The sequence below is a fragment of the Panthera tigris genome, chromosome F3 (assembly GCF_018350195.1).
Source record: "Panthera tigris isolate Pti1 chromosome F3, P.tigris_Pti1_mat1.1, whole genome shotgun sequence".
Lineage (NCBI taxonomy): Eukaryota > Metazoa > Chordata > Mammalia > Carnivora > Felidae > Panthera > Panthera tigris.
In genome coordinates, this window is record NC_056678.1 from 44,703,839 (window position 1) to 44,728,059 (window position 24,221).

A 24,221-nucleotide genomic window follows, 5' to 3' on the forward strand; every position below is an offset into this window, starting at 1 on the left:
CTCTTTATAAAAACAGAAGCGTGTTGATGTGAACCATTTACAGACTAGATGTGTTTTCCTGAACCCTGTTGTCTTTGTAATGCTTTACTTCTGCTCTTTATTTTTAGAGCATCTTCTAGGCACCCTATTACTCCCATATCCTGGCAAAGAATTCACTAAGATAAAATTTGACACATTCAGTCATTATATGAATCTTTTTATTTTTTTGCAAGTATCTTGGGCCTCTGCTCTTTATTCTTTCTGGGGAGGCACAGGATGAACAAGCAACAAACCCCAAACTAGTTCAAACCCAGTTTGCTGCTTCTGCAGTAGGACTTGGGGTAGCAGTGAAAGAACAGTGTCTGAGGATCCATTGGCTTTGCTCGGAGTCCAAGATCTCCTAATATCCTATGATTTTTAAAAAATATTTAAATAAGGAAGGGGCACCTGGGTGGCTCAGTTGGTTGAGCCTCCAACTTCACCTCAGGCCATGATCTCACGGTTTGTGAGTTCTAGCCCCATGTCAGGCTCTGTGCTGACAGCTCGGAGCCTGGAGCCTGTCTCCCTCTCTCTCTTCCCCGCCCCCCGCCCCTGTCTCTGTCTGTCTCTCAGAAATAAACATTTAAAATAATAAATAAATAAATAAATAAATACATAAATAAATAAGGGAAAGGGCATAATTCATGCAGGAATGAGGAAGAAAACCAGAGAACTTGCCGCTCTGGTTTGAGGGGGCTGAACTGGCAACTTGGACTGTGGTCTTCAGGCAGTCCAGCATTGGCCAGTGCTTTCCTGCTCCACGCAGAGCTTAAAATCTTCCTGCTGGCATGCAAACTGAGAATTGGCTGGGCATGGAGTCTGTTGCCATGAGATGAATTGGTATACACTCTTTTTATTTTTATTTTATTATATTTGTTATTGAAGCATAGTTGATATACAATGTTATGTTGGTTTCAGGCATACAACATAGTGATTCAACAAATCTACACGTTATGCTGTGCTCACAAGTATGGCTACCATCTGTCACCATACAACACTATTATAATACCATTGATTGTATTCCCTATGCTGTACCTTTTATCCCTGGGTACACACTCTTTTAATTTGTCAATTTGGCCAAGGCCAAAATTAAAGTTTGTTCTTTTCCTCTAGCAGTGAGAAGGGAAGAAAGAGTAGAGAACACTGGAAAGTTCGAGGGAAACCAGAAGGGTCTAGTATAGTGATTTGCAAGCATGGTGATTTTTTTCTCCAGGGGGACATCTGGAAATGTCTGTAGACATTTTTGGTTGTCACAACTGGGGTAGGGGTGTGCTAGAGTTCATGATGCAACTAAAATCCTATAATGCATGGGGTAGCCCCCTGCAACAAAGAATTATCTTGCCTAATATGTCAATAGTACCAAGATTGAAAAACCTTCATCTAGTGACTAGAATCTTCTGAAGTAGGCAACCCAGATTCTACCTGATCTGCCACTAGTTATATGATCCTGGGGGATGTCCCAACCTCTATGACCCAGCTTTCCACATACTTCATATACTGACATCTCCAGTCATACTTTCAAAAATATTAGGCAGTAGTTAAGGGTCAAATAAGTTTGCAGATTCTATAGGCCATTAGCAAGTTCAGAGAACAGAATTATGAGTTTCTTCCTCTGTGGGGTGAGATAAGTATAGGACTGGCCCCAGTCAGGCACCATGGCATTAGGGTGACTGACTATCCCAGTTTTCCTAGGAATGAAGGGTTTTCAGGGGCATGAAACTTTGAGTGCTAAACCTAGGGAAGTCCTTGGTAAGCCAGGATGATTGGTCACCCTGCATGGGACGATGGTTTCATCAAGTAGTTACATGGCACTATTATATGCTGGCTTTGGGAAGCTACTTGCTGAATGTTCTCTATCCTCTGTCTGTCAGAGGAGTTAAGAGGAGAACAAAGGAGATCTTATAAGGAGGTTTCCCCTTATTTGCTTTTTGGGAAGGCAGGAAAGGGCCTCTTGTTTCAATGACCCTGTGGGCAATAGAAGTTATTTGTGGGCATGGAATAAAGGAAACCAGGGATATAAGGAACCCACCATATTCAGTACTCTCCTTAGCTTGCATCTCCCCTATTGCCCAAAATATTTCTTTTTAGGAGACTGATTACCCAAAGGTTTATAATTTAAGTACTTTTTAACCTTGATGATCCAAGGGGCAGGGCCTGAGTGTTCCCAAATAAAGATGCCTTTGGGCAAGAGGCCCAGACTCACACCATAAGTGGCCAGCTGCCCCTCTGTACTTCCTCTTTTCTGCCTGAAGGACCTTTGATTTCCCTGACATGGCATTCTGTGCCAGGGGTTGCTTCCCACAGCTGCCATTCAGAGAGCAACCCTAGTGAGCATTCTCTTCCATGTATTTTTTCCTCCATAATGAATTGGCTAGTTTATAGGCTGTGGCATAAGTGGTTTTCATTTTCAGACCGGTGATCCAGGAATGCCTTTGAATTTGGGGCACACAGCTTCCCAAAGAACTCTGGAATTCTCTGCCCTGGTTGTATCTGGAAAAGCTCAGCAAGTGCCCACAGGAAGGAGGCTATGTGGGGGCACTGAAGCCACATGGATTGGCTAAGTAGGAAGAGTCAAGTAAGCCCTAGAACTGAGAAAGCAAGAAGAGGTGTTGGGACACAGGGGCTGTTGTTACCCCAGATGTTTTATGCTTTTGTGCTCCCCCTGAATATATGACTCCTTGAGTTGGTGCTGGAGCTGTCTGCTGGCAGAGCCACTGCAGACTGGTATTTAGCACCTGCTCCTTTGAAACCATATCTGTTACTAGTCCCCCAACTCTACTTGACTGTTTGTCTCCAGCAGTAGGCACTAGGGATACAAAGACAAATAAGAGATATCCCTGAACTCAAGGCATTTAGTTTTAATAGAAGGGAGAAAAGTAAAGCAGCAAGTACAATATGAGGTGATAACTTTTGCATGTCTTTCCAGAGGAAGGGCACGAAGTCCGGCTCCTTAGAAAAGTATTTGAATTGAATCTTAATTGCCAAGAGCTCTTTATTGTTCTCTAAATGTTCCTTTTTTGCTGCATTCTGTTCTTGTTTCATGATACAATGTCTTTTAATTTTTCATTGATCTCTCTAGGGATATAATTGATTATTTTTGAAGCTTTTTCCCTTCTGTATACTTTCTGTTCCCTCTAAATTGCTTGTTTTGGTCTTGGCCTTTCATATTAGATGTTTTCCTTAAATGTTTGGTAAGTTTTAGCTGCCTTCATATTTTATTTTTTTTAATTTTTTTTTTCAACGTTTTTTATTTATTTTTTTGGGACAGAGAGAGACAGAGCATGAACGGGGGAGGGGCAGAGAGAGAGGGAGACACAGAATCGGAAACAGGCTCCAGGCTCCGAGCCATCAGCCCAGAGCCCGACGCGGGGCTCGAACTCACGGACCGCGAGATCGTGACCTGGCTGAAGTTGGACGCTTAACTGACTGCGCCACCCAGGCGCCCCTGGCTTCTTTCATATTTTAAAGTGAGGCAGTGTTGGGGCACCTGGGTGGCTCAGTTGGTTGAGCGTCCGATTGTTGATTTTGGCTCAGGTCCTGATCCCAGGGTCATGGGATCGAGCCCCACATCGGGCTCCACACTGAGCATGGAGTCTGCTTGGGATTCTCTCCTCTCTCCTCTCTCTCTCTCTCTCTCTCTGTCTCTGTCTCTGTCTCTTTCTCTCTCCTTCTTTCTTCCTCTCTGCGCTACTCCCCCATTCGCATGCATACTCTCTCTCTCTCTAAAATTAAATAAAAAATTTAAAGAAAAAGCAAGGCATTGAAAAGCTGGTTGGAAGTTCTGGTTAACTAAACTTAGCCTTTCCTCCCAACTAATCCAGCTCTCGTCCTGTTCAGAGGAAGACACTGGTGCCCAGTGGCTAAGAATGTGGACTTTGTGATCTGACTGAGGTGTGTCCTTGGGGAAGCCCTGATAACCAGTATTACTAGGTCTTTTATCTTGGATGGTCAGATTCCCTAGACAAGGCTTTTCTGACCTCCTGCCTATGTCTGAGGTCTGAGTTATGAAGAGGCTGAGGCCATTACAATATTCAGTATAGAATTTTCAGTGATCCTCCTATTTTAAGTTCAGTACCCCTATCCTCAGCTGAGCCCAGTGTTCCCAATCCATAGATTCCCTATAAAAATAAGCCTCTAGTCCTTCACTGTGGAGGGGGAGGAGTTGAGATCTGATAGTCCAGTGATTCTTGGGCTTCCAGCAGTTTCTCTTGTTTTAGCTTCACCTTCATCTCACTGCCACCAGTTCCCCTTAGAGCTTCTGTGATATAAGTCTGGTTGCTTCTTGGTTCTGCCTACTTTTGGTTTAAGGTTTGGTAGATATTTACTATTTGCCTCCCTGCTTTTTATGTGTTGCTTTCATTCTTTTTGTTTTCCTCAGTTTATATCTAAAATAATAATAATAATAATAATAATAACTCTTTTTTATGATTTTAGTGTGGCTTGGAGAGAAAGCACGAATTAAAGTTAAGGCATGAATTAAGATTTAGTTTTTTTGAAGTAAAGTGAATTCTCTTCATAGAACTGAGAATTTAGACTTCTGAGTTTTTTCCCTAGTTTGTATTTGCCTCACTATATATATATTTCTCCAAGTCCTGTCTTGACTTCCCTATTTCTCCAATTGTTTTGGCATCACTTATTCAAGCTTTGGCCTCTGGATACCTCAGTTTTGCGTTGAGTTGAAAGATACTAGTTATACTTCTTCCATATTTCCACAAAGGAGAGATTTAGTGTCATTAAGTCATTGGGGCAACCACATTGATTGTAAAACTACTACTGTGTAGATGACGCATTTCCCAACTGTGGAGAAGAGAAGAAAACACAAAAGAAGTGATGCTTACTCTTAAGAATTCATAGTTTCTTAGATGAGGTAGTATTTTACTCTTTTAAAGAGAGTTCTTCAGGGGCGCCTGGGTGACTCAGTCAGTTAAACATCCAACTCTTGATTTCAGCTCAGGTAATTACCTCACGGTTCTGAGTTCAAGCCCCACATTGGGCTCTACGCTGACAACACAGAGCCTACTTGGGATTCTCCCTCCCCTCCTGGTGCTGTCTCTCTCTTTCTCTCCGAAAATAAATAAGCTTTAAAAAAAAGAGAGAGTTCTTTGGTGGAAAGGAGCAATATAAATCATTGATTTTTATTATTATTCATAGTGTTTCCTCTTTATTTATCATGCATCTTCAGGAAATGGAAAACTGCTTTCTTAAAAGTCATTCATTTTTGTAACTGTTCATTCAAGCTGTTGAAGCCATACTCAGATGAAAAGAAAGAAAATGTGGTCTCCTGAATACCCTTCTTCAGACAGGATAACAGATGCCTCTTCCTCACTTCTTAGTCAGCCTGGAATCTGGAAGACCGTTTGAATTACTTAGAAAGGCTTTTAATGCTACCAGTTAAATATCAGTTCTCCTGTGTAGAGAATATACAGAGTTGATCTTATTATGGGAAGTGATGTCAGGTCCAAAATAAGGTGAAGCTGATTTAAGATACTCTGTATCCAAAATGAGACCTTTAAACTCTAATGTACTTTGATTTTGTCAATGCCCCAATATTCTTTATTCTTTCCACCACCTCTAGCTGATCCTAAAGAATCAGTACATCCATAAGGTCCTTCTAACCCAGGGTTTCTCAGCCTTGGCACCATGGACATTTTGGGCCAGACAACTTTGTTGTGGGGGCTGTCCTGTGCCTACGGTGTTTAGCAGCCTCCTGGCTTCTACCCACTGGATGCCAGTAGCAAGCTCCCAAGTGGTGACAATCAAAAATGCCTCCAGATTAGCCCCCAGTTGAGACCACTGCTCTAATATGAAGGCATTAATAAAACCAGCTCCTCTTTGTAAACCTGCCTTGACTGAACTTAACCTTTCCTCCCAACTAATCCAGCTCTGGTCCTGTTCCGAGGAAGACACGGGGGCCTAATGGCTAAGAATGTGGACTTGGTGATCTGACAGACCTGGGTTTGAATCCTGATTCTGCCATTTACTAGCTGTGTGTCCTTGGCTGGGATAGTTTGTCTCCTTCAGCCTTGGTTTCCCCATATTTACAAGTGGAAATAATCGCATCTTTCACAGAGTTGTTGTAAGGGTTAAGTGAGAAAACACGCATAAAGCCTCTGACACACAGCACGTACTAATAAGTAAGTGCTAGAGGTTATTATCAATATAATACCCGTACTCTCCTCTGTTGTTCACTCTGCACCCCCTGCCCCCACACATATGCACCCAGCTACCACACTCTGTTTCTCCCTCTCAAGGAAATCACACGGCACCAAAATGTCAGCACTCTTGAACTTCAGCTTGCTTAGTTGCAATCAGCGCTTTTAATTCCTAGATAGGAGCTAGAGGCCCCTGTGTGGGAACAGAGAGCTCCAGCAGGGAAGAGTGGGCACCTTGTGGCTGGAAGTATGTTTGGGAGGAAACACACACAGGTCCTAGGCTTCCTGGCCTCCTCATTAAGAAAAGAGATTGGACTCCCAGACGGTTGCTTCGACGGGGAATTTGAAAACGATATTTCTCTCCTTTTACATATTCCTTCCTGTGGCAGCTCTCGTTTCACCTGATGCGGGTTTTATTCCTTCTTAGGCTCTTACCTGAATTATTGTGTGGGTTTATAGTCTTCTTAGGGTTGTTTTCTAGACCACAGGGTGGCTATAAGGATGAAATGAGAAGACGGGTGTGTAGCACTCAGCACAGAGCCAAACGTATACTAAACGCTCAGTAAATGATAACTGCCATTATTATTGCTGCTGCTGTTCTGGTTCCCGTGAGAAAGGGTGTTCGATCTTCACGAAGCAGACCAGACTGACCCCTAGAATGCTAGAGCAGGAGAAAGAGTTTTTGGAGCCTGTCTCCTTCCGTATTTTGTATCTGAAATGTCCAAAAAGCAGACTACTCCACAGGCAGTGCTGCCTTCTTCAGGGTTCCTAACCAGCCAGGGAAAGGGCTTTGCTCTAGGGATCTGAGTGGTGGTGGTGTTTCCTGCGTGCTTGGTGTTGTGAGACAGCTAAGCAATACAAATTACTTAGCCAATATAAAGGAGTAATGATTACAAGTGTTAATAAATAGAAGTGAATAATAGATGATGGGAGACGCGAAGTCATTTTAATAATAAGACATATTGGCTCAGTTCAAGTGCTGCTTTCCTGTGCTTTGGAGTGGTCTTTAATATACAATGTTTGCTGAACCGAACACTTAAGAATTTTTCCCTTAAGGGTATGAGGGTATTGCTTCATGTGGGACATGAATCTGAATCTGTCAGTCTGTAAGGCAGAACTTGACCCCGTTGGCTTGACCTCTGGGGGTGGGGGCGGGGGGTGTCTTGCAGGTCATGAAGACATATCACATGTACAATGCCGACAGCATCAGTGCTCAGAGCAAACTAAAGGAGGCAGAGAAGCAGGAGGAGAAGCAAATTGGAAAATCGGTAAAGCAGGAAGACCGGCAGACCCCACGCTCCCCTGACTCCTCATCCAACGTCCGCATCGAGGAGAAGCATGTCCGGAGGAGCTCGGTGAAGAAGATTGAGAAAATGAAGGAGAAGGTACGTGTGCTTCAGCAGCTTAGGGGCTGGGGACGAGCACTGTGGAAGTCAGGACCGATAGGAGTTTTCCAGTAGGTGCTGTGAAGAACAGAACAAGGTAACTCCGGTTCCTTTAGGGCCTAACAGCCGAAAGTCAGTCCTTGCTGTCTGCCCTGGAAGAAATTCTGGATACTGGAAGAACTTGGGCCCGGGGCGGAGGGCTCCTAGTTCTTCACCTGTAGCAGATTCACCAGAAACCATAGAAACCTTTCCCAAACCTTTCCCAAACCTGGGAGAGGGACTGCACATCTAGGGTTTGGCTTCACATGTCCCGTATTCAGGGGCAGAGGTAGTGACACCTTCTTCTGGACGGTGGCACAAGGATAGAGGATGGTATTTGCAGCTAGAACCAAAGTGGGACATGTGTCTAAAGTAGGGAGCCCCATTAACCTTTCCTGGATTGATCTACATTATGCCCTCGAATCTCATTAAACAGAATTAGAACCCAATTTAAGGCAGACAGCGCGTAGGGAGTAGCAGCACAATTGTGGTTCTCGAATGTACTGTCCTTTCATCTTTTAGAGAACAATCTCCCCTTTTAAAAAAAAAAAAAAGCAGAATTGAACTTTTGTTCTCTTTTCAGCGCCAAGCCAAGTATACAGAAAATAAGTTGAAGGCCATTAAAGCCCGGAATGAATACTTGCTGGCTCTGGAGGCAACCAATGCATCTGTCTTCAAGTACTATATCCACGACCTGTCTGACCTTATTGATGTAAGTGCTTAAAGCTGGGGGTTCCAGGGCACCTTTTTCCTGGTTTTAGAGAACTGGCCAGGTGTTCGTTCCCCAGTCCTGTTGCCCCGGCATCTTGGAGCATTTGGAGAAGAATTACGAAGATAGTAGCCACAGCCCGTTAGGGGTTTTGCCATGTACCAGGTACCAGGTGAAGCCCTCTTTGTCTTTTTCAGGTCTTACTAGAATCCTGGGAGGAAGGCACTCTTGTCTCCACTTTTACAGTTTAAAATTCCGAGTTTAGATGACTTCCTCAGAGTCAGCTAATAAGTGACGGGCAAAATTTGTACCTAGGTCTGATTACTCAACTCATGCTCATAACTGCAATGCGCTTCTGTCTCCAGGGAAGACTCTCTCACATCAGCCACTTGCACATAGAAGTGAGTGGAAAGAGCTAAGGAGTTAGAACGCCGTGCCTTATATTTAGATGGCACTTAACGTCTCCCACTGCTATTTCACTTGATGGTCATATTGCCCTCTGGATCAGTGATACCACCTCCAATTTGAAGATAAGGAAACTGGGGCTCAGGAGGCTTCCCTGCCCCCAGTTACACTGCAGATGAGGGTCCTGGTCGGGAAGGCATCCAGATGCCCCTGACATATGGCCCATTCTCTCTGATATGTGATACAAAGATGACGAGAGAAGTAGGTAGCTAGGCGCGTGTGTTTTGCTTGGGGCGGGCACGAGGGATACGCTTTGTGTCTTTGGCCTCACGGGTCAGCCTTGGCCAGTTTCTCCTGCTGCTTTTCCTCGCACTTCATGGTTGAGTCTTGTGGTCTCTCCCACCCGCAGCCTCCCATCTGGCCCAGTTCCCGAGCCAGTCCTGACCGTAGCTGCATAAATACACCCTTCCCTCCAGTCTTTAAAGTGGAGGGCCTAGAGCCGGCTGGCTTAGTGTCAGCGGCCCAGCCTCCTGGCCTTCAGGTACACGGGGCTGGCCTTCTCTCTGAGGCCTGATACTTGCCTCTAGCTCTTAGCGGGCAGCCACTGGGCTTTACCAGCTTCTGGCCACCCCCTGCACACTCGTTCGCCTGACGTGGTTTCCCGGCGCATGAACCTACCACACTCTACCACACCACGTAGGGTCTGGTCTAAGATTCAGGTCATCCCGGCCTTGTCACTGAACTGTTTTGGAACTCTGCCTTGCTCCCTTCTCCCCGACCTCTCTGGCAAACAGAACTAGACTAGATCATTGGTACTTAAATCTGGCCTTACATGCTTGGGGAACTTTTCTAAATTAGTTCCTTCAGGGGCTCCTGGGTGGCTCACTCAGGTAAGCATCTGACTCTTGGTTTCAGCTCAGATCGTGATCTTGCAGTTTTGTGAGTTTGAGCCCCGCATCAGGCTCTGTGCTGACAGCATAGAGCCTCCCTCTCTCTGTGCCCTCTCCCGCTCGGGCTGCTCTGTCTCTCTCAAAGTAAATAAACAAACTTTAAAAAAAATAAGTAAATAAATAAAATCGTTCCTTCAACTGGGGATTTTTGATGCAGTAGATTTCAGCCTCTTAATGCCCTGAGTGTCATTGTCTTACTGGGTAAGTGGAGCCCTGATCCCTGCTCAGGCACCGCTTTGTTCTCTTTGCTTGTTGAAGCCAATCTGAACACTGTCCTTCAACGGAGGTCAGAGCCCTAAACAAGATCCTTTCTTCTCCTGAGAGGAATGGCTCTTCTCTGTTGGGGCAGATGCCTGTTCTCAGCACAAGGAAGAGAATCCTTTCTTATGCTCCATTTCTACTATGTATCTCGCGTTTGGTGAAAAAAAAAATCAGGCTATGCAGTCCATCACACCTCTTCCTCTGGTTTGTCCTTTCCTCTTTCTTTGGCCCTCGGGGCACCTTTCCCACCCCTTTCACCAAAATGCTGACCTCAGGGGGAGAGAGGGCCCTACTGCTGTGTCAGTCATGAGCTTTGCAGCCCATAGACTCTCTAGCAGATGTAAGTAGGTGTTTTAAAATCAGTCGAAGTAGCAAGCTCTTTTGCACCTTTTTCTCATTTAACAAGAAGAAGAAGAAAGGTATGTTAAGAGCCTATCTTCCTGGGATGTGGTATGGGGTCTCATGAAAAAGAACCCTACCAGCCTCCTCAGTGCTCAGCCAAGGTGTGGGTGTAGGCTACTGTGGCATTCTGGGCCACTCAGTAAAGCGCTCTGGTTTTGTTTTGTTTGTTGTTTGTTTTGCTTTTGTTTTTTGCCTAAGGTGAGGACAGATGTATTACTCTTTTTTTTTTGTAAAGCTGATAACATTCTGCTCAGTAAATATTTCTTTGGAATGAGGCTATGTGCTTACCATCAAAAATAATTTTTGCCCTAGAGGTATTCATAGACATACGAAGAAATAATTTCCGTGTAACTGGCTTATTGCAACACTAAGCACAGGGGGCTTACCTAGGACAGTGGTTTTCAAACTGTAGGCCATGAGCCATTAGGGGAAGTCATGAAATGACTTTTATGGGTTGAACTAGGAATAGAATAGAATAGAATAGAATAGAATAGAATAGAATAGAATGGAATAGAATAGAAAGGAAAATAAAATATCTTAGTACATCATACTAGTAAGGTTAAGTTTTATTTTGTGAAGCTGTTACGTTAGGGGTGTGTGTGTGTGTGTGTGTGTGTGTGTGTGTGTGTGTGTGACAGGATAAGATGTATTTCTTACTGTGAGTTGAAAGTTAAAAAAAGTTTGAGTCACTGCACTAAGAGCAGAGGAAAGTGTCTTAGTCTCCTTTATAAGTTCCCTGAGGGCAGGAAACAAGTCTCTTTGCCTTAATATATACACCAGGCCACCTGGCTGGCTCAGTTGGAGGAGCATGCAGCTCTTGATCTTGGGGTTGTGAGTTGAAGCCCCGCATTGGGTGTAGAGATTACTTAAATAAGTAAATAAAAACTTTAAAGAAAATACCTTACCGTATAAACATATACAAGGTGTGCTTAATATATAGCTGAACACATTGTATATTCGTTGAAGGAAGAAAGAAATAGAGGAGGAAGAAGGTAATTTCCTAAGGCACGATTTGTTTTTCCTTTTTGTGCCTTTTAATACTGTTTGAAGATATAGTTTACATTCAGTGCCTGAACTTAAGTGTTACAGTTTCAAGAGTTCTGATAAATTCAAACATCCTGTAACCTACATCTCTATGAAGATATAGAATATTTCCATCACCTCAAAAAGTTCCTCTTTTCTCTTCCCAGTTAGGCCTTCACCCCAGAGCAGCCACTGTTTTGAGTTCTTTCACCATAAATTAGTTTTGCCTTCTGTAACACTTCACAAAGATGGGATTTTACAGTATATACTTTTTGTATCTGGCCTTTTTTGCCCAGCATGATGTTTCTGAGTGTCATCCCTCCTATTACATATTATTAGTAGTTCTTTCTTTCTTTCTTTCTTTCTTTCTTTCTTTCTTTCTTTCTTTCTTTCTTTCTTTCTTATAGCATGTGTGAGCTGGGGCTAGGGGCAGAGAGAGAGGGAGAGAATCTTAGGCAGGCTCCACACTCAGGGCAGAGCCTGACGCGGGGCTTGATCTCATGACCCTGGGATCATGACCTGAGCCGAAATCAAGAGTGGGACGTCAACTGACTGAGCCACCCAGGCGCCCCCTCGGTAGTTTTCTAGACGATCCATGCAATAAAAACGGTCCAAAGGATGATTTGGCAGTAAGCCAACAGTTAGGGCGTGAGTGAGTAGGGAGCCTGGGTATCTTAATGTTCTGACCTTCACAGTTTCTAGAGCTTGCTTTAAGACATGGGAGGACTCGCAAGCCAGTCTCTTGCCATCTGTGCTATGTGCACCATGCTGCCTCCTTCCTGGTGGTGCGCAAGTGCAATGTGTGCTGAAAGCATCGAGGACAAGTGAAAAGAAGGTATTTTTGTTGGTGCCAGTGCATTGACACAAGGACTAGCCTCTGACTTCGTTTTATAATATAGTAAGATTTCAACTGAGACTGTAGAAGTCCGCACGAGGCATCTGAAACACACCAGGAAAACCTTGACTTCAAGCCAAAAAGGCATTCTGAGCTGACCTACAGTCTAAGAACTGTAGGCTCACTGGGAATGTGGCTTTCCTCCCCCGTACTCCTGTGGCTTTCCCAACCCAGGAGCAGACGGATGAATGAAGAACAGGGCGTTGTCCTCGTGCGTAAGCCGGAGGGTTGTGAGTGCTAAGTACGCGGGGAGAGAATCTGTGACACCGTGTGCACCCAAGTTGGACACGAGACAACTCAGCTTTCTTAGTAGGAAATCTTATAAACGGCATTTATTTTTCTCTTCTGTGTGACCTTGAAGAGGCTGTTATGAAACACCCATGTTTCTTTTCTAGGCCTTCTCTAGAGCCTCTGGGTGAGGACATGAACTAGAAAAGGGTTAATGAGCTGTCAACTCAAGTCATCACACATCTGGATAGGCTATCATTAAATTCTTATAAAAATTTGATTTCCCCTGAGAGAGTTTTCATCAAACATTTATATAACCCAGCAATGGCCAGGGGAGCTCGGCATGGCCACAGAACTCATCAGAAGCCACTGAAAGCATACTTTGTCCCCATTGTGAGAAAACTAATGTGCTGCCTCTACTCACTATTCTATTCTCCCAGGAACAGAGATGAAATATTCAAATCTCGTTTACCTAACCTTGCCAGAAATTGCTTCTTTGCTAAAGCCTCAGTTTCTGGCTGTCACCCTTGTGGAGATTTGTGGATAGCCAAGGCTCTGGAAAACCTATTCCAAATCTCCCTGGCTTGGCTGGAGGCATAGAGGAGCCAGAGGGCACACTGTGAGTCAGACCCCCACTCTCTGGCACAGAGAAGCTATAAAACAGTTACATAAATGAGGCAGCAGGCAGCCTTGCATAGGCCATACAGAGTGAGCAAAACAATGGGCTTCAGTGGCCACATCTACCCACTTGACGTAGGGTGTTCAGCCTAAATGGATTATTTCCCGAAAGGCTAGAATCTGTACTCCTGGCATCAGTCAGTCACCTGCTGTTTATCAAATGCCTACTGTGAACAAGGTTTCGTGGTAAGGGATACAAAGAAGGAATGACACTGGTCAGGCCCTCTTTGAGGCTTGCCTTCTGGTTGGGGTGATATGAGATGGCAAGTCACAGAGTGAGGGAGTGTGTTCTGTGTCACGTGAGGGCTGCAGATGAGTGTGGTTCTGAGTGGGGGCCAAGGTCAATATATGCCAGGGTTGCAGGGCTGGCTGGCTTCCCAGAGGCTGGGAATTTCATTTGGATCTTGAAGACTGGGTCCATTTCCAACAAGTGAGAAGAATGGGAAATATGTCAAGGGGAGAAAATGCTGGGGAAAGGGCAGAGGTCAGGGGTTTGGGAATCTTGGTGATTGATGTTCAAGTGGCTGCGTGGTGCCAGATGCATGTAAATGCAGTGCCTGTTATCAGCCTCACAACAACCTACAAGGCCGGTGTTGTCCCCATTGGAGGCTGAGAGAGGCTACATTGCTTGCTGGCCATCACGTAGCTGATTTGAGGCCTGCTGTTTTCCAGTCCTCTTCCCTAAGCGGGAGTATGTCATTGGTTAGAGCAGAAGAAAGAAAAGCAAGAAAATAGAGGGAGGTGATGTTGATGGTCAGACTGAAGACAGATTGCCATTTGTGCTGGCCATTGGCCTTGCTTAACTTCGCTGAGCGTCACCTGTCTAGCCTGGGAAATTAAGATAATGCCAACCTCGTCGGGGTTATTAGGATTAAGATGTAGAATGCACATGAAGCACTGAGGACACATCTGGTATACAGTAAGCATACTTGGTAAAATAGAGGCATTTTTAAATTTCCAAGTTAAGGAAGGTGGACTTCACTTTAGAAAAAAATAAAAGCTTGTGTAGCTTTTATTCTTCAGCAGGGGAGTGGCATAACAAAAGCCACGTTTGAAGACAGTGAAGCAGACAGCACTGGTATAAGATAAGGGTATGAATCAAAGCAAAGGTAGAGAAAATGGAGAGGAAAGTGGGGTGACCAAAAATATGTAAAGGCTATGAGGGGTGCCCTGCCTCCCCCTAATTCTCTTCTGTATACAAAGCTCCCCACTGGCCGGGCACCTGGGTGGCTCAGTCGGTTGAGTGTCCAACTTCGGCTCAGGTCATGATCTCGTGGTCTGTGGGTTCGAGCCCTGTGTCGGGCTCTGTGCTGACGGCTCAGAGCCTGGAGCCTGCTTCCGATTCTGTGTCTCCCTCTCTCTCTTCCCCCCCCCCCCCCCCCCCCGCTCATGCTCTGTCTTTCTCTCTCTCTGTCAAAAATAAATAAACATTAAAAAAAAATTTTTTTTTTAAATAACAACAAAGCTCCCCACTGGCTCAGCCCTGGGGGCAGCGTTACTTCTGCTCATAGATTTACAGGCATCCAGTTCATCATCGGCATCTGCACAGAGCTAGTCAGGAAGGTTTACAAGTTCAAGGGCAGCCTGGGTAGACCAGCAGCCTCTTTCGGAGGAGGAAGGGCCCGTGCACGTGAAGTCTGCCAATCAGCTGCCTTTGTCTTGCTTCCATTTGCTTTTCCCTCCCAACTGAGGTTCCATCCTCCGCCTTTAGTTAAGCTGTCACTGTTGTTCTTCCGCTGCAGCCAGGCACCTGCCAGAGCCTGTTGGCACTGACCCAGAGCCTAGCCCAACAGGCGCTCTATTGCTAAGCTCCTTGTCAGATACGAGGAGGAGGAGGGCCGTCACATGCTTTTCATTCCCCAATCGTGGCTGCTCCCAATGTGAACGTGATGAGGGGAAAAGCTAGGTGAAGTTCATTTGATGCCTGCCCGTGGAATGAAACAGCAGTCAGGCAGATGGTCTACTCTATCCCTGGATTCTTCTCTCATGTTTCTTCTCAGGTTCTGGATCTCAGAGCTGCTTAAGCCATCGAGGGGATAATGGATGGCCAAGGAATTTGGATGTCTGGGTCCTTTGGGAGGGATGGGGAATATTGTCATAGAGTTACAGAATGCCATTGCTGAAGAGGGCCTTAGGGATTATAATCAGTCCAGGTATTTTCAGACTTTGTCTCTAGCAGAATTCTTTCTTCAAACTAGACCTCATCCCAGTATATTAGGTAGATAAAAGAGCAAAGCTGGTTTGGCTGAACCAGAGATGGGAGGCTCCCAGTTGTACTATTTGCTGCCCAATATCCCCTTCTCAGGGGCAGCCTGAGCAGTGGCATAGAACCTTACAGCTGTGGTGTGCAGCTTAAAAACCACTGGCCTGGCCAAATCTGTTCCTTTTGCAGCCAAGGAAACAGGTTCAAGGTTGGGGAGTGGCTTTGCCAAGGTTGCTTGACTTCCTGTCCAGTGCTGCTTTTTTTTTTTTTTTTTTTTTTTTAATATTGCCTCTCTCATACCATTTTTTCCTCCCATTTTACCCTAGAAAATCAGAATCCTTCACATATCTGAATTTTCCCAGTAAGACTTATGCTTAGAAATGATTGGTCTTGGAACTCCTGGGTGGCTTAGTCGATTAAGCATCTGCGTCTTGATTTCGGCTCAGGTCATGATCTCACGGTTCATGGGTTTGAGCCCCATGTCTGGCTCTGTGCTACAGTAGGGAGCCTCCTTGGGATTCTCTCTTTCAGTCTCTGTGTGCTCCTCCCCAACTCGTGCTCTCTCTCTCTCTCTCAAAATAAACTTAGAAAAGAAAAAAGAAATTTTTGGTCTTATAAATATTATTTCTGTTGGGCAGGAGCTTTAGTGCAGAAATCTGAGGCTGCAGCTGAGGCCCGTCTTAGAATGGGCGTTGGTGGGGGTGATAACCGACAGAGTCTGCCCCCCATTCTTTTATTTGCCCCCGAGAGTTCAGAGTTTCCGTAAATGACCTGCTCTTGCAACACTTGGGATTTGTGAACCTTGAATGCCGAAATGGCCTGGCTTGGTTCATGTGTAGTGACTTGACCACAGTGACCCTCAGGGAGAGGCAGGCAATATTTTTGTTGCTGAATTTTGTTATAATGGTATCCCCAGAGAAACCCTAAAATGGAAGAGGATTCCCTTGAACTCTCAGCTCTTCTCATGTTTACTGAGTAGCCAGCCGTGCGCAGCACATGATTAAATAATCTCATCCTGTCCTATCCTTCTGACCACCCTGCAGTCCTCTGAGGCGTGTTTACCATTGGACTGGCAGCTAAAACCATAAATCTCACCCAGATCTTGGAAGCCAGAATGCCAGTCTCATTGATAGGGTCATATTTGCCACGGGGGCCACCATCCCCTTCCTCCAAGCCTCGGGACTGTCCACGGTTTGCTCATGTGCCTTCTCCGTCCCACAGCAGTGTTGTGATTTAGGCTACCACGCTAGCCTGAACCGGGCGCTACGCACCTTCCTCTCTGCTGAGCTGAATCTGGAGCAGTCCAAGCACGAGGGTCTGGATGCCATCGAGAATGCCGTAGAAAACCTGGATGCCACCAGTGACAAGCAGCGCCTCATGGAGATGTACAACAATGTCTTCTGCCCACCTATGAAGTTTGAGTTCCAGCCCCACATGGGGGACATGGTGAGGCCTTCATCCCATCACCACACTCCCTTGTGTCCAGATTCACTACACTGAGGCCACGTTATTCTGGGGCTGGCTTCCTGTCAGGTGGGTGAGGAGCATTCCACTCATTCGGCAAAGAGCTACCGAGCGCCTGCCGGGCTTGACCATAGACGCTGGGGATTAGGGCCCTCGGGGAGCTTCCAGTCTGGTGAGTGGAGAGAGAGTTCAAAATGTGCATAGGGAGGGGCACCCAAAGGGTCCAGCAGGATCAGTGGAGGTGAAAAACAGCAGGTGTGTTCTAAAAACTGACAGTTGAGTATGGTGAGAGGGAAGTCGTTGGTGGACGCTTCCAAATGATGAGTCTGGGAGAAGAGCTGAGATGGTGCCAGATACTAAAGGCTTTTGATGGGGAGGAAGGGCTAAGCGGGGCAATAATGATGTGATCTTTTGTCACTTGGCAGAGATCCGAAGGATCTTACTCTCTTGGCTTTAGAAGATTGCAATAAAAGGTGTAGTTTTGCTTGGGTATTGAGCAAAAAAGAATGAGTACCTACAGACAAGACAGTAGCTAAGATGTCATCCCAGAGGCCTGATGCTGTCTGCCCAGGCAGAAGAACAGAAACATGGGGGCCCTGCTTTGAACTTTTCACCTCTAAGACTAAAACAAGAAGGGCCTCAATAAAGTGAGAAGAACGAGAAGCTCTTTGGTTTTCATTACTCTGAGTCTTTTGGTTCCACTTGGGGTGGTTGTGCATGCAAATGAGAGTGAACCCCATTCCTGCAGTGGAAACTACCCCTTAAACTCTGGGCTAAAGCAGAAGGAGGAGGTATAGGCTTACGTGATAGAAATAAATGGATCTTCAGGCATGTTTGGATTTAAGATTGGGAATTTATCGAGACTCAGGGGCTTTTTTCTCTCTGCTTCACATTTTATACAGATTCTATTCTCAGGTAGACTCTTCTCCCATGAGGGCAAGGTGTCTGTATTTCCAGCCTGCTCCAAAATCCAAATAGATCCAAATCCAGTGGGAAGACTATCTGCTTCCCTTCTAGAAGCCCCCACAAAGTTCCCCAGCATTTTGATTAGCTGATGTATTTATCCCTGAGCCAATTATTTTGACTGGGTATCTTCAGGTGACTGACTGGCTTATGCCTACATCACATGCCCCATTCCTGAGTTGGGGAGAGCCCCATCCAAAGTACCTGACCTGAGTTATGGGGTGGGATATTCCTCCAGAGGAGAGTCAGGCCAAAGTTACCAGAAGAAGGAGGAATGGATCCTAAATGACTAAAAAACAACAATGTCAACAAGGGAATATGGTGTTTCCATCAGGATTAGTATCCAGATGCTTTTTAGAAAACCCTGCTCCAGAATGACAACTGTTGCAGTGTAACCAGAAGATTCGCTGTCATCAGTAGGCCACAGTGGAGAGGGGGATATTTCTATCCTGAAGACAAAAATGTGGAGATGATTTCTTTCCTCTCCTTGGGGAAAACCAAACCATGTACAGTTTGTTTCCATTTCTGTGACTTAGGAAATGTCAGTGTCTGAACAGATGGGAAAGTGAGCTGGCAGCGTGTGCAGTCAGAGTGGGGGAAAGGGGTGTCACCAAGCCCGAGGAAGCCCCGTTCCTCACCTGCCCTGGCTGCTGGTCCAACCGTCTTCCAGTCCCCTTCTCCAGCTGCCACTGAGATTCCATCCCAAGAATCAGTGGAACTTGGGGACCGGCTGAGTGGAGTGATACATTTCCTGGTGTTGACTGAGTTCCCTTCTGAGCCAAACAGCTTGTCTCCATAAAGGGAGACTCCAAATGCTGGGTGCTCGGGCCCCCTCGTAGCCCTGTCAGTGCCTTAGTTTCATGCTCTGGAGCACAGCTGGAGTGCATTACCTTGCACCCCGGTAGGGGACCTCTGCCAAAGCATGCATCAGCAGCCCTGCTGCTTCTTAAAGGCACAGACGCAGAGGTAGGTTTCCCTCCACGAGTCCTTCTGCTAGGTCTGGGTTACTTTAAAAATCAACAGTCCATTCTTCTGTCTGGGTCCTCTCTTTGTGTGATACAGCTGCTCAGTGGCTGAGCTAGGCAGGGGCCAGGGTCAGCCCTCGATCTTGCAGAGGTTCTGCATTCCAGCCTAGCCTTCAGAGGAGTAGAAAATAAAAAGAGATGAGAAGGCGAGTTTTTCTGGGTCCCCACAGCCAGTCTCTCCCCACCAGTGTGGGCTGTCTGTAGACTGTGGAGGCAATAAGAGGGAGCTGCCTGGAAGTCCTTGAACTAAGGCCAAGGTTCGGGTGGCATTTTGACCGGAAGTCCTGAAACTGGCCAAGGCCTCGCACTGACTGGTGTTCTGGGGCACTCAGCACATGAGTGGATGCCAAGCACTCTCAGATGTACCGGGAGGAGGTGCTTGGCTCTACTCTTGGTGCCCCCACAGGCTTGTGGGGCTCTGGATGCCTGACCAGTGACATCAGGCAGCCAGAGAGTTTCACTCTTGGCTCTAACCCATCCTGGCCACTGAGCTTTCTCCATTGTGTCTGCTTATCCAAGAGCCAGAGTGAAGTCAGCTCTCTTCAGATCTGAGAGCTGGCTCAGGCCAGCTCCTCAGCTGGGGGAGGAGGTCAAGTCAGTTGGGAGCTTAAAAGCCAATGGAGGAAAAGGTCAGGTCTCAGCCCCCTCCATTTGAAGAGAGGTTTTGTCTTCTAAGCAAGAGAATGGTCTGTGGGCATGTGAATGTGCCCACTCATTGCTGAGGAAGAAGGAGGCCAGTTCTATCCAGATGTCTCTATGCAGACAAGAGGCTAAGGGACACATGGTGGCAAGGTGACAGGAGCTGCCTCCACGTGGGTCCTGCCTCCTAATCTGCCAGCCTTCTGTTCCTCATCTGTCATCCTGGGGACTGTGGTGACCTCATGCCCGTGCCATAGCCATGCCCCCATCAGGAGACAGTGGCTCGACCATCTTTTCACGCAGGGAAAAGCTTATTGGCAGTCGTTCTTCAGGGAAGGGCAGACTCCTTTCCCACACAGATCTGGGGCAAACCTGGGGCAAAAAGATGGAGATCCACCAGATTCTGTGCCCTGTGGGGCCCTCTAGCATAGCCTGGGGACTTGTTCCTGGCTTTACGCTCTCTCTCGTTGAGTCAGACCTCTCATGCATGGCCCAGATTTATAAACACATGCCGGCTGCCAACAGCGGCAAGCTAGCCTCCTGACCCACTTCTCTCCTGCTTTCACTCTGGTGCACGGAGGGGAATGAAGGAGGGGCCGGAGAGGTGGCCACTCGGACTTCTACAGGAAATCCTCCCGCCGGAGCATTGTGCATCTGGAGCTGGGGCTGCCCGAGGTGCTCTTCTCTGGCCCAACGCCGGCTTCCGTGGAGCTGCAGACCCTGCCAAGCGCCAGCCGGGGGATAAGCCCCGGAGAGACCTGATCTTTCCAAACAGGTCCCACTCCTCATTCCCTCCTTGTGCTCTTTGGTCCTGGAGGAGGCCCACACACTTTGCCTTTGGCTTTTGTTTTAACATAGAAACCGTGAGGCTTACGGCTTGAACATGAGTACTTTTATGAACAGTAATGGGACTCTGGAACCGCCAAAAGAACTGTGTCCTCTTCCTGACCTGGTATTGCTTTCTTTTGGCAGGCTTCCCAGCTCTGTGCCCAGCAGCCTGTCCAGAGCGAGCTGGTACAGAGATGCCAGCAACTGCAGTCTCGTCTGTCCACCCTGAAGATTGAGAACGAAGAGGTGAGTTTCCTGCTTAGGAGACTTGGAGCCACCCTCTGAGTTTCCCTGTTGAACCTCTTTCTTGCTGCCCATCTGGGAGCAGGTGGAAGGAGCATGCAGAGAATGTCCGGGCTGCCGCAAACATTTCCTAGCCAAATGTAGCCTTGGATTTTCCCCCCTGCTACATCCTGCCCTTGAACTCCAGGAAGTTGCTCTTGCATTGCCAAAGGTTGAGCTCTATTTTGAGCTTTGCAAAATGCTTTTTTTTCCCCCCTCTACACATTTAATCAAAATGGCACTTGGCAGCTGTGTGCACAATATTGTGTCTCTGAAACCACCCCCTCATGCCTGGCTTTTTCCAGCATTTTCAAACAAACAGAGGCCTTTGACTTTGACACTTAAAACATCTCCATCGTCTTTGAAAAGGGGGACTTTCTTCTGGGCCCAGAGTACTTGCTTTCAACAGCTAGTTCAAAAGCGTAGCATGATTAATTATCCAGCTTCTTTCTTTTGTGCTCTCGTGACTTCTTACCTGGCATCTCAGTCAGTCAGGAAGATCAGGAAGGACTGGGGATGGGTCACTTCCTTGGCAAATGGGGAAACGAATTCACTGATTTGTTGAAACAGAACCTGGGGCGTTGCGGGACCAGGCCCGTCTCATATCTTAACTAGCTCTTTACATCATGGGGTTGGTTTGGGTTTGTTTTATTCTCTCCAGTAGCACTTCCATTATAGCCAAGAGCTAATATTAAATTTAAAAAGCAAACATTCACCAAAACAGTTGGGTCAAATACACAGCATGAACGGGGGGGTGGTTTTTAGGTCCTCACCTGAGAGAGGAGCATTGTATAGCCAAGCCCGTGCAATGGCTCTCATTCACTCAGCGCTGTCGGGTGGGAAATGGGGCTGCACCTCCCGACGGCAGCCCCTGTACCCTCCAGCCGCCCCTCCCACAGCTCCAAACTCCCCCATTACCTGCTCTTCCACAACCTGCCCCTCATGCAGTACGTTGCCCCTTGTCGCGGCAGGTAAAGAAGACAATGGAGGCCACTCTGCAGACCATCCAGGACATTGTGACCGTCGAGGATTTTGATGTGTCTGACTGCTTCCAGTACAGCAACTCTATGGAATCCGTCAAGTCCACGGTCTCAGAAACCTTCATGAGCAAGCCCAGCATCGCTAAAAGGAGAGCCAACCAGCAAGAGACCGAGCAGTTCTATTTCACGGTGAGGGGGCCAATGGCTCTTGAGGATCCCCTGCAGCTCACGGGGGGACTCGGAACCCAGAGTCCCTGTCAGGTGTTGAAAGGGTAGTCTTTGAATATCTTGATTTGGATGTGGGCATATTCAGAGACCATTTCTACACTTAAAGACACAGATATCTACAAGTTGAATGTGTCTAACAGGGACGCCTCCCCTCCTCCCCAAGAGAAAGGTGCTCCCAAGTACACCATCAGGACGATTATTTTTTTAAAGAATTTTTAAAGCAGCTGGTAGGCTTCTGTTGGAAAGTTTCCTTCTCAGCTATAGAGTGTCACAAAAGGAGGACTTCATTTCTTGGTTCTTGGGAACTACATCCAAATATTCTGGCCAGCACATATCTTGTTTTGTTTTGTTTTTTTTTAAGCCTATAATCTCTTGTAGGTGGTGCGATGACCTTATTTTATAATTTTTGTTGATGGGAAATTATCTTTCATAATGATGGCTAAAATTCAGAAGGACAGGTCATGTGCAGCATTGTTGGTTTGCAGGGAATTTCAAAACATTGTTATTTTGTTATTTGTTATATCTCCCAGTCTTCTTTAAGACAAATAGACCCTATTTCCTTTAAGTAGTGTTAACAGCCCTTTGGAAGGTTGCTGGCTGGTCTTTGGTGCTGCTTTTTAATAATTAAGTTATTTTGAGCTTGCCAAGTAGGATTCATTGCCTGAGCTAAAATTTATTTTCTAATCTTCTGACAACCAAGAAAGGAGAAATTAAATTTGCAGATGTGAGATGAAATATAGCCAGTGAATATGCATACTGATTCTGAATGAGAGGAATTAACTTGTTTTTCAGTCAAGAAACACAGTCTGCATGCAGTAAATTGAATTTTTCCTCCAACTGGAACAATTTGTTTAATTCTTCTTTGAACACTGCCCTTTCTCCATTAAGAACACTAGTGATTTGCTATCTTTTCTAAAAAAAGAAATGTTTTTTTACTTAGTTAAACTAAGAATTCTTTTGATTTTTTTTTTTTAAATCCTGGAAAAGACTGTTGAAAAGGAGTGATTGAACAGTATTGTTCTTTTAAAATAACTTTTTTCTTGTTATATGAAGCAAAGCATGGTTAAGATATAAATATAGAAACAAAAAAGAGCAAATAAAAATCATCCATAATCGTACTACCTTGAGATGACAGTATTAGGATATATTCCTTTCCTGTTTTTTTCTCTGGACAAGAAACATATATGTGAGTATATATTTATAATTTATTACAAAAAAGGGGATACTGCTGTGCATATTGTTTTACAATCTGCTTTCATTTAGCAAGTGATTAATATTTTTCTAATTCATTTCATCATAACATTCTTTAAATATATTTATGAGTAAAATACTAAAATCTACATAGGGACATAATGGAACAATGCTTTGGCTCATTCATTCATTTTTGTAAAATATTTAGCTAATGCTCCATAAATGCTGAATATCTATTATCCCCACAAGCATTATTAACTTCTTCATTAGTCATTATTGGATTACTCTTTGATAATTTATCAAGGATCTTCAATGTGCCAGATACCGTGCTAACTAACATCAGGAAGGCCGAGGGTAGGAGGTGAAGAGGGGGATGATAGGATTGGCCGTCTGAAGGAAGAACTTTCGTTTTCGTTTCATATGTTTCCAAACAGTTACGATAGATTGATTTCTGCAATCAAAAAAATAAAGTAAGAAATTAGCAACGCATACCTGCACAAATACATGAATGGCAACCAGGATGGATGGAGTTGGGGAAACCTTGCACACAAAGTGACTTTTGTGCTTGATCTTGGGGGATGAGTGAACCAGGCAGGGAGTCAAGAGGAGAATGGCCTTCCTTGAGGAGAGAGAGAGAGCAGTCTGTGCAAAGCATAAAGGCATACGAAGACTGGGCTGGACAGGATGAGAACTTCTTGTCTATCATGAAGGCTGTGTTGCCACCCCAAGCTTTCTTATCTCGGGAGGTTGTTGAACACTCTAGAGGCTTTTAATAATAGGATTGTTTAGCTGGTCTATCTGGACTGCTTAGATATAACACTCCTTAATAACCAAATTTCATTACATTGCAGAAGATTTCCATTTTTTTTTTTTTTTTATTAAATAAGGAATTTGGGACATAAAAATCTGTATTTGAGCCCGTCAGAATTAGTTTTTGGCTTTCAATGAAGCTATGACATGTGTATTCAAAGTTGACCTTTAGTAAGAGCAGGGACAACCATAGTCAAACAGGTGGCCTCTCAAACCTTGCCCACCCATTCATCTCTGTCTGAATGCCCTTGATGTCCCCTAGCCCACTTCCCGTCTTTTGTGGCCAGAGCGCTACTTACCAAAATTGTGTGCAATTTCCTTGGCTAACAGAAACACTTTTTGTCTAGGGTTGGGTAATAATGGATTTACAAGAGAGTTCAGCATTTTCGTGACTGGGCTTGGAATGCATCAAGTAATTCATTTCATGATAACAAGGCTTTTTGGGGGGTGGTGAAATGGACAT

At 45.6% G+C, this 24,221-nt stretch overlaps 1 protein-coding gene across 9 annotated transcripts in view; it reads left to right on the top strand.

Moving 5' to 3' along the window:
• Nucleotides 1-24,221, top strand: part of SRGAP2 (SLIT-ROBO Rho GTPase activating protein 2) — a 233,044-nt gene that overhangs the window by 155,617 nt on the left and 53,206 nt on the right. For 7 of the 9 annotated variants that reach the window (XM_015535288.2, XM_015535290.2, XM_042976346.1 and 4 more), the window contains 5 exons: nt 7,340-7,555; nt 8,178-8,306; nt 16,570-16,794; nt 20,412-20,513; nt 21,521-21,718. In XM_015535288.2, the coding sequence (XP_015390774.1) occupies nt 7,340-7,555; nt 8,178-8,306; nt 16,570-16,794; nt 20,412-20,513; nt 21,521-21,718 (870 nt within the window). The remainder of the gene's footprint in view (nt 1-7,339; nt 7,556-8,177; nt 8,307-16,569; nt 16,795-20,411; nt 20,514-21,520; nt 21,719-24,221) is intronic. The other 2 variants (XM_015535289.2, XM_015535291.2) reach the window with 1 other exon arrangement.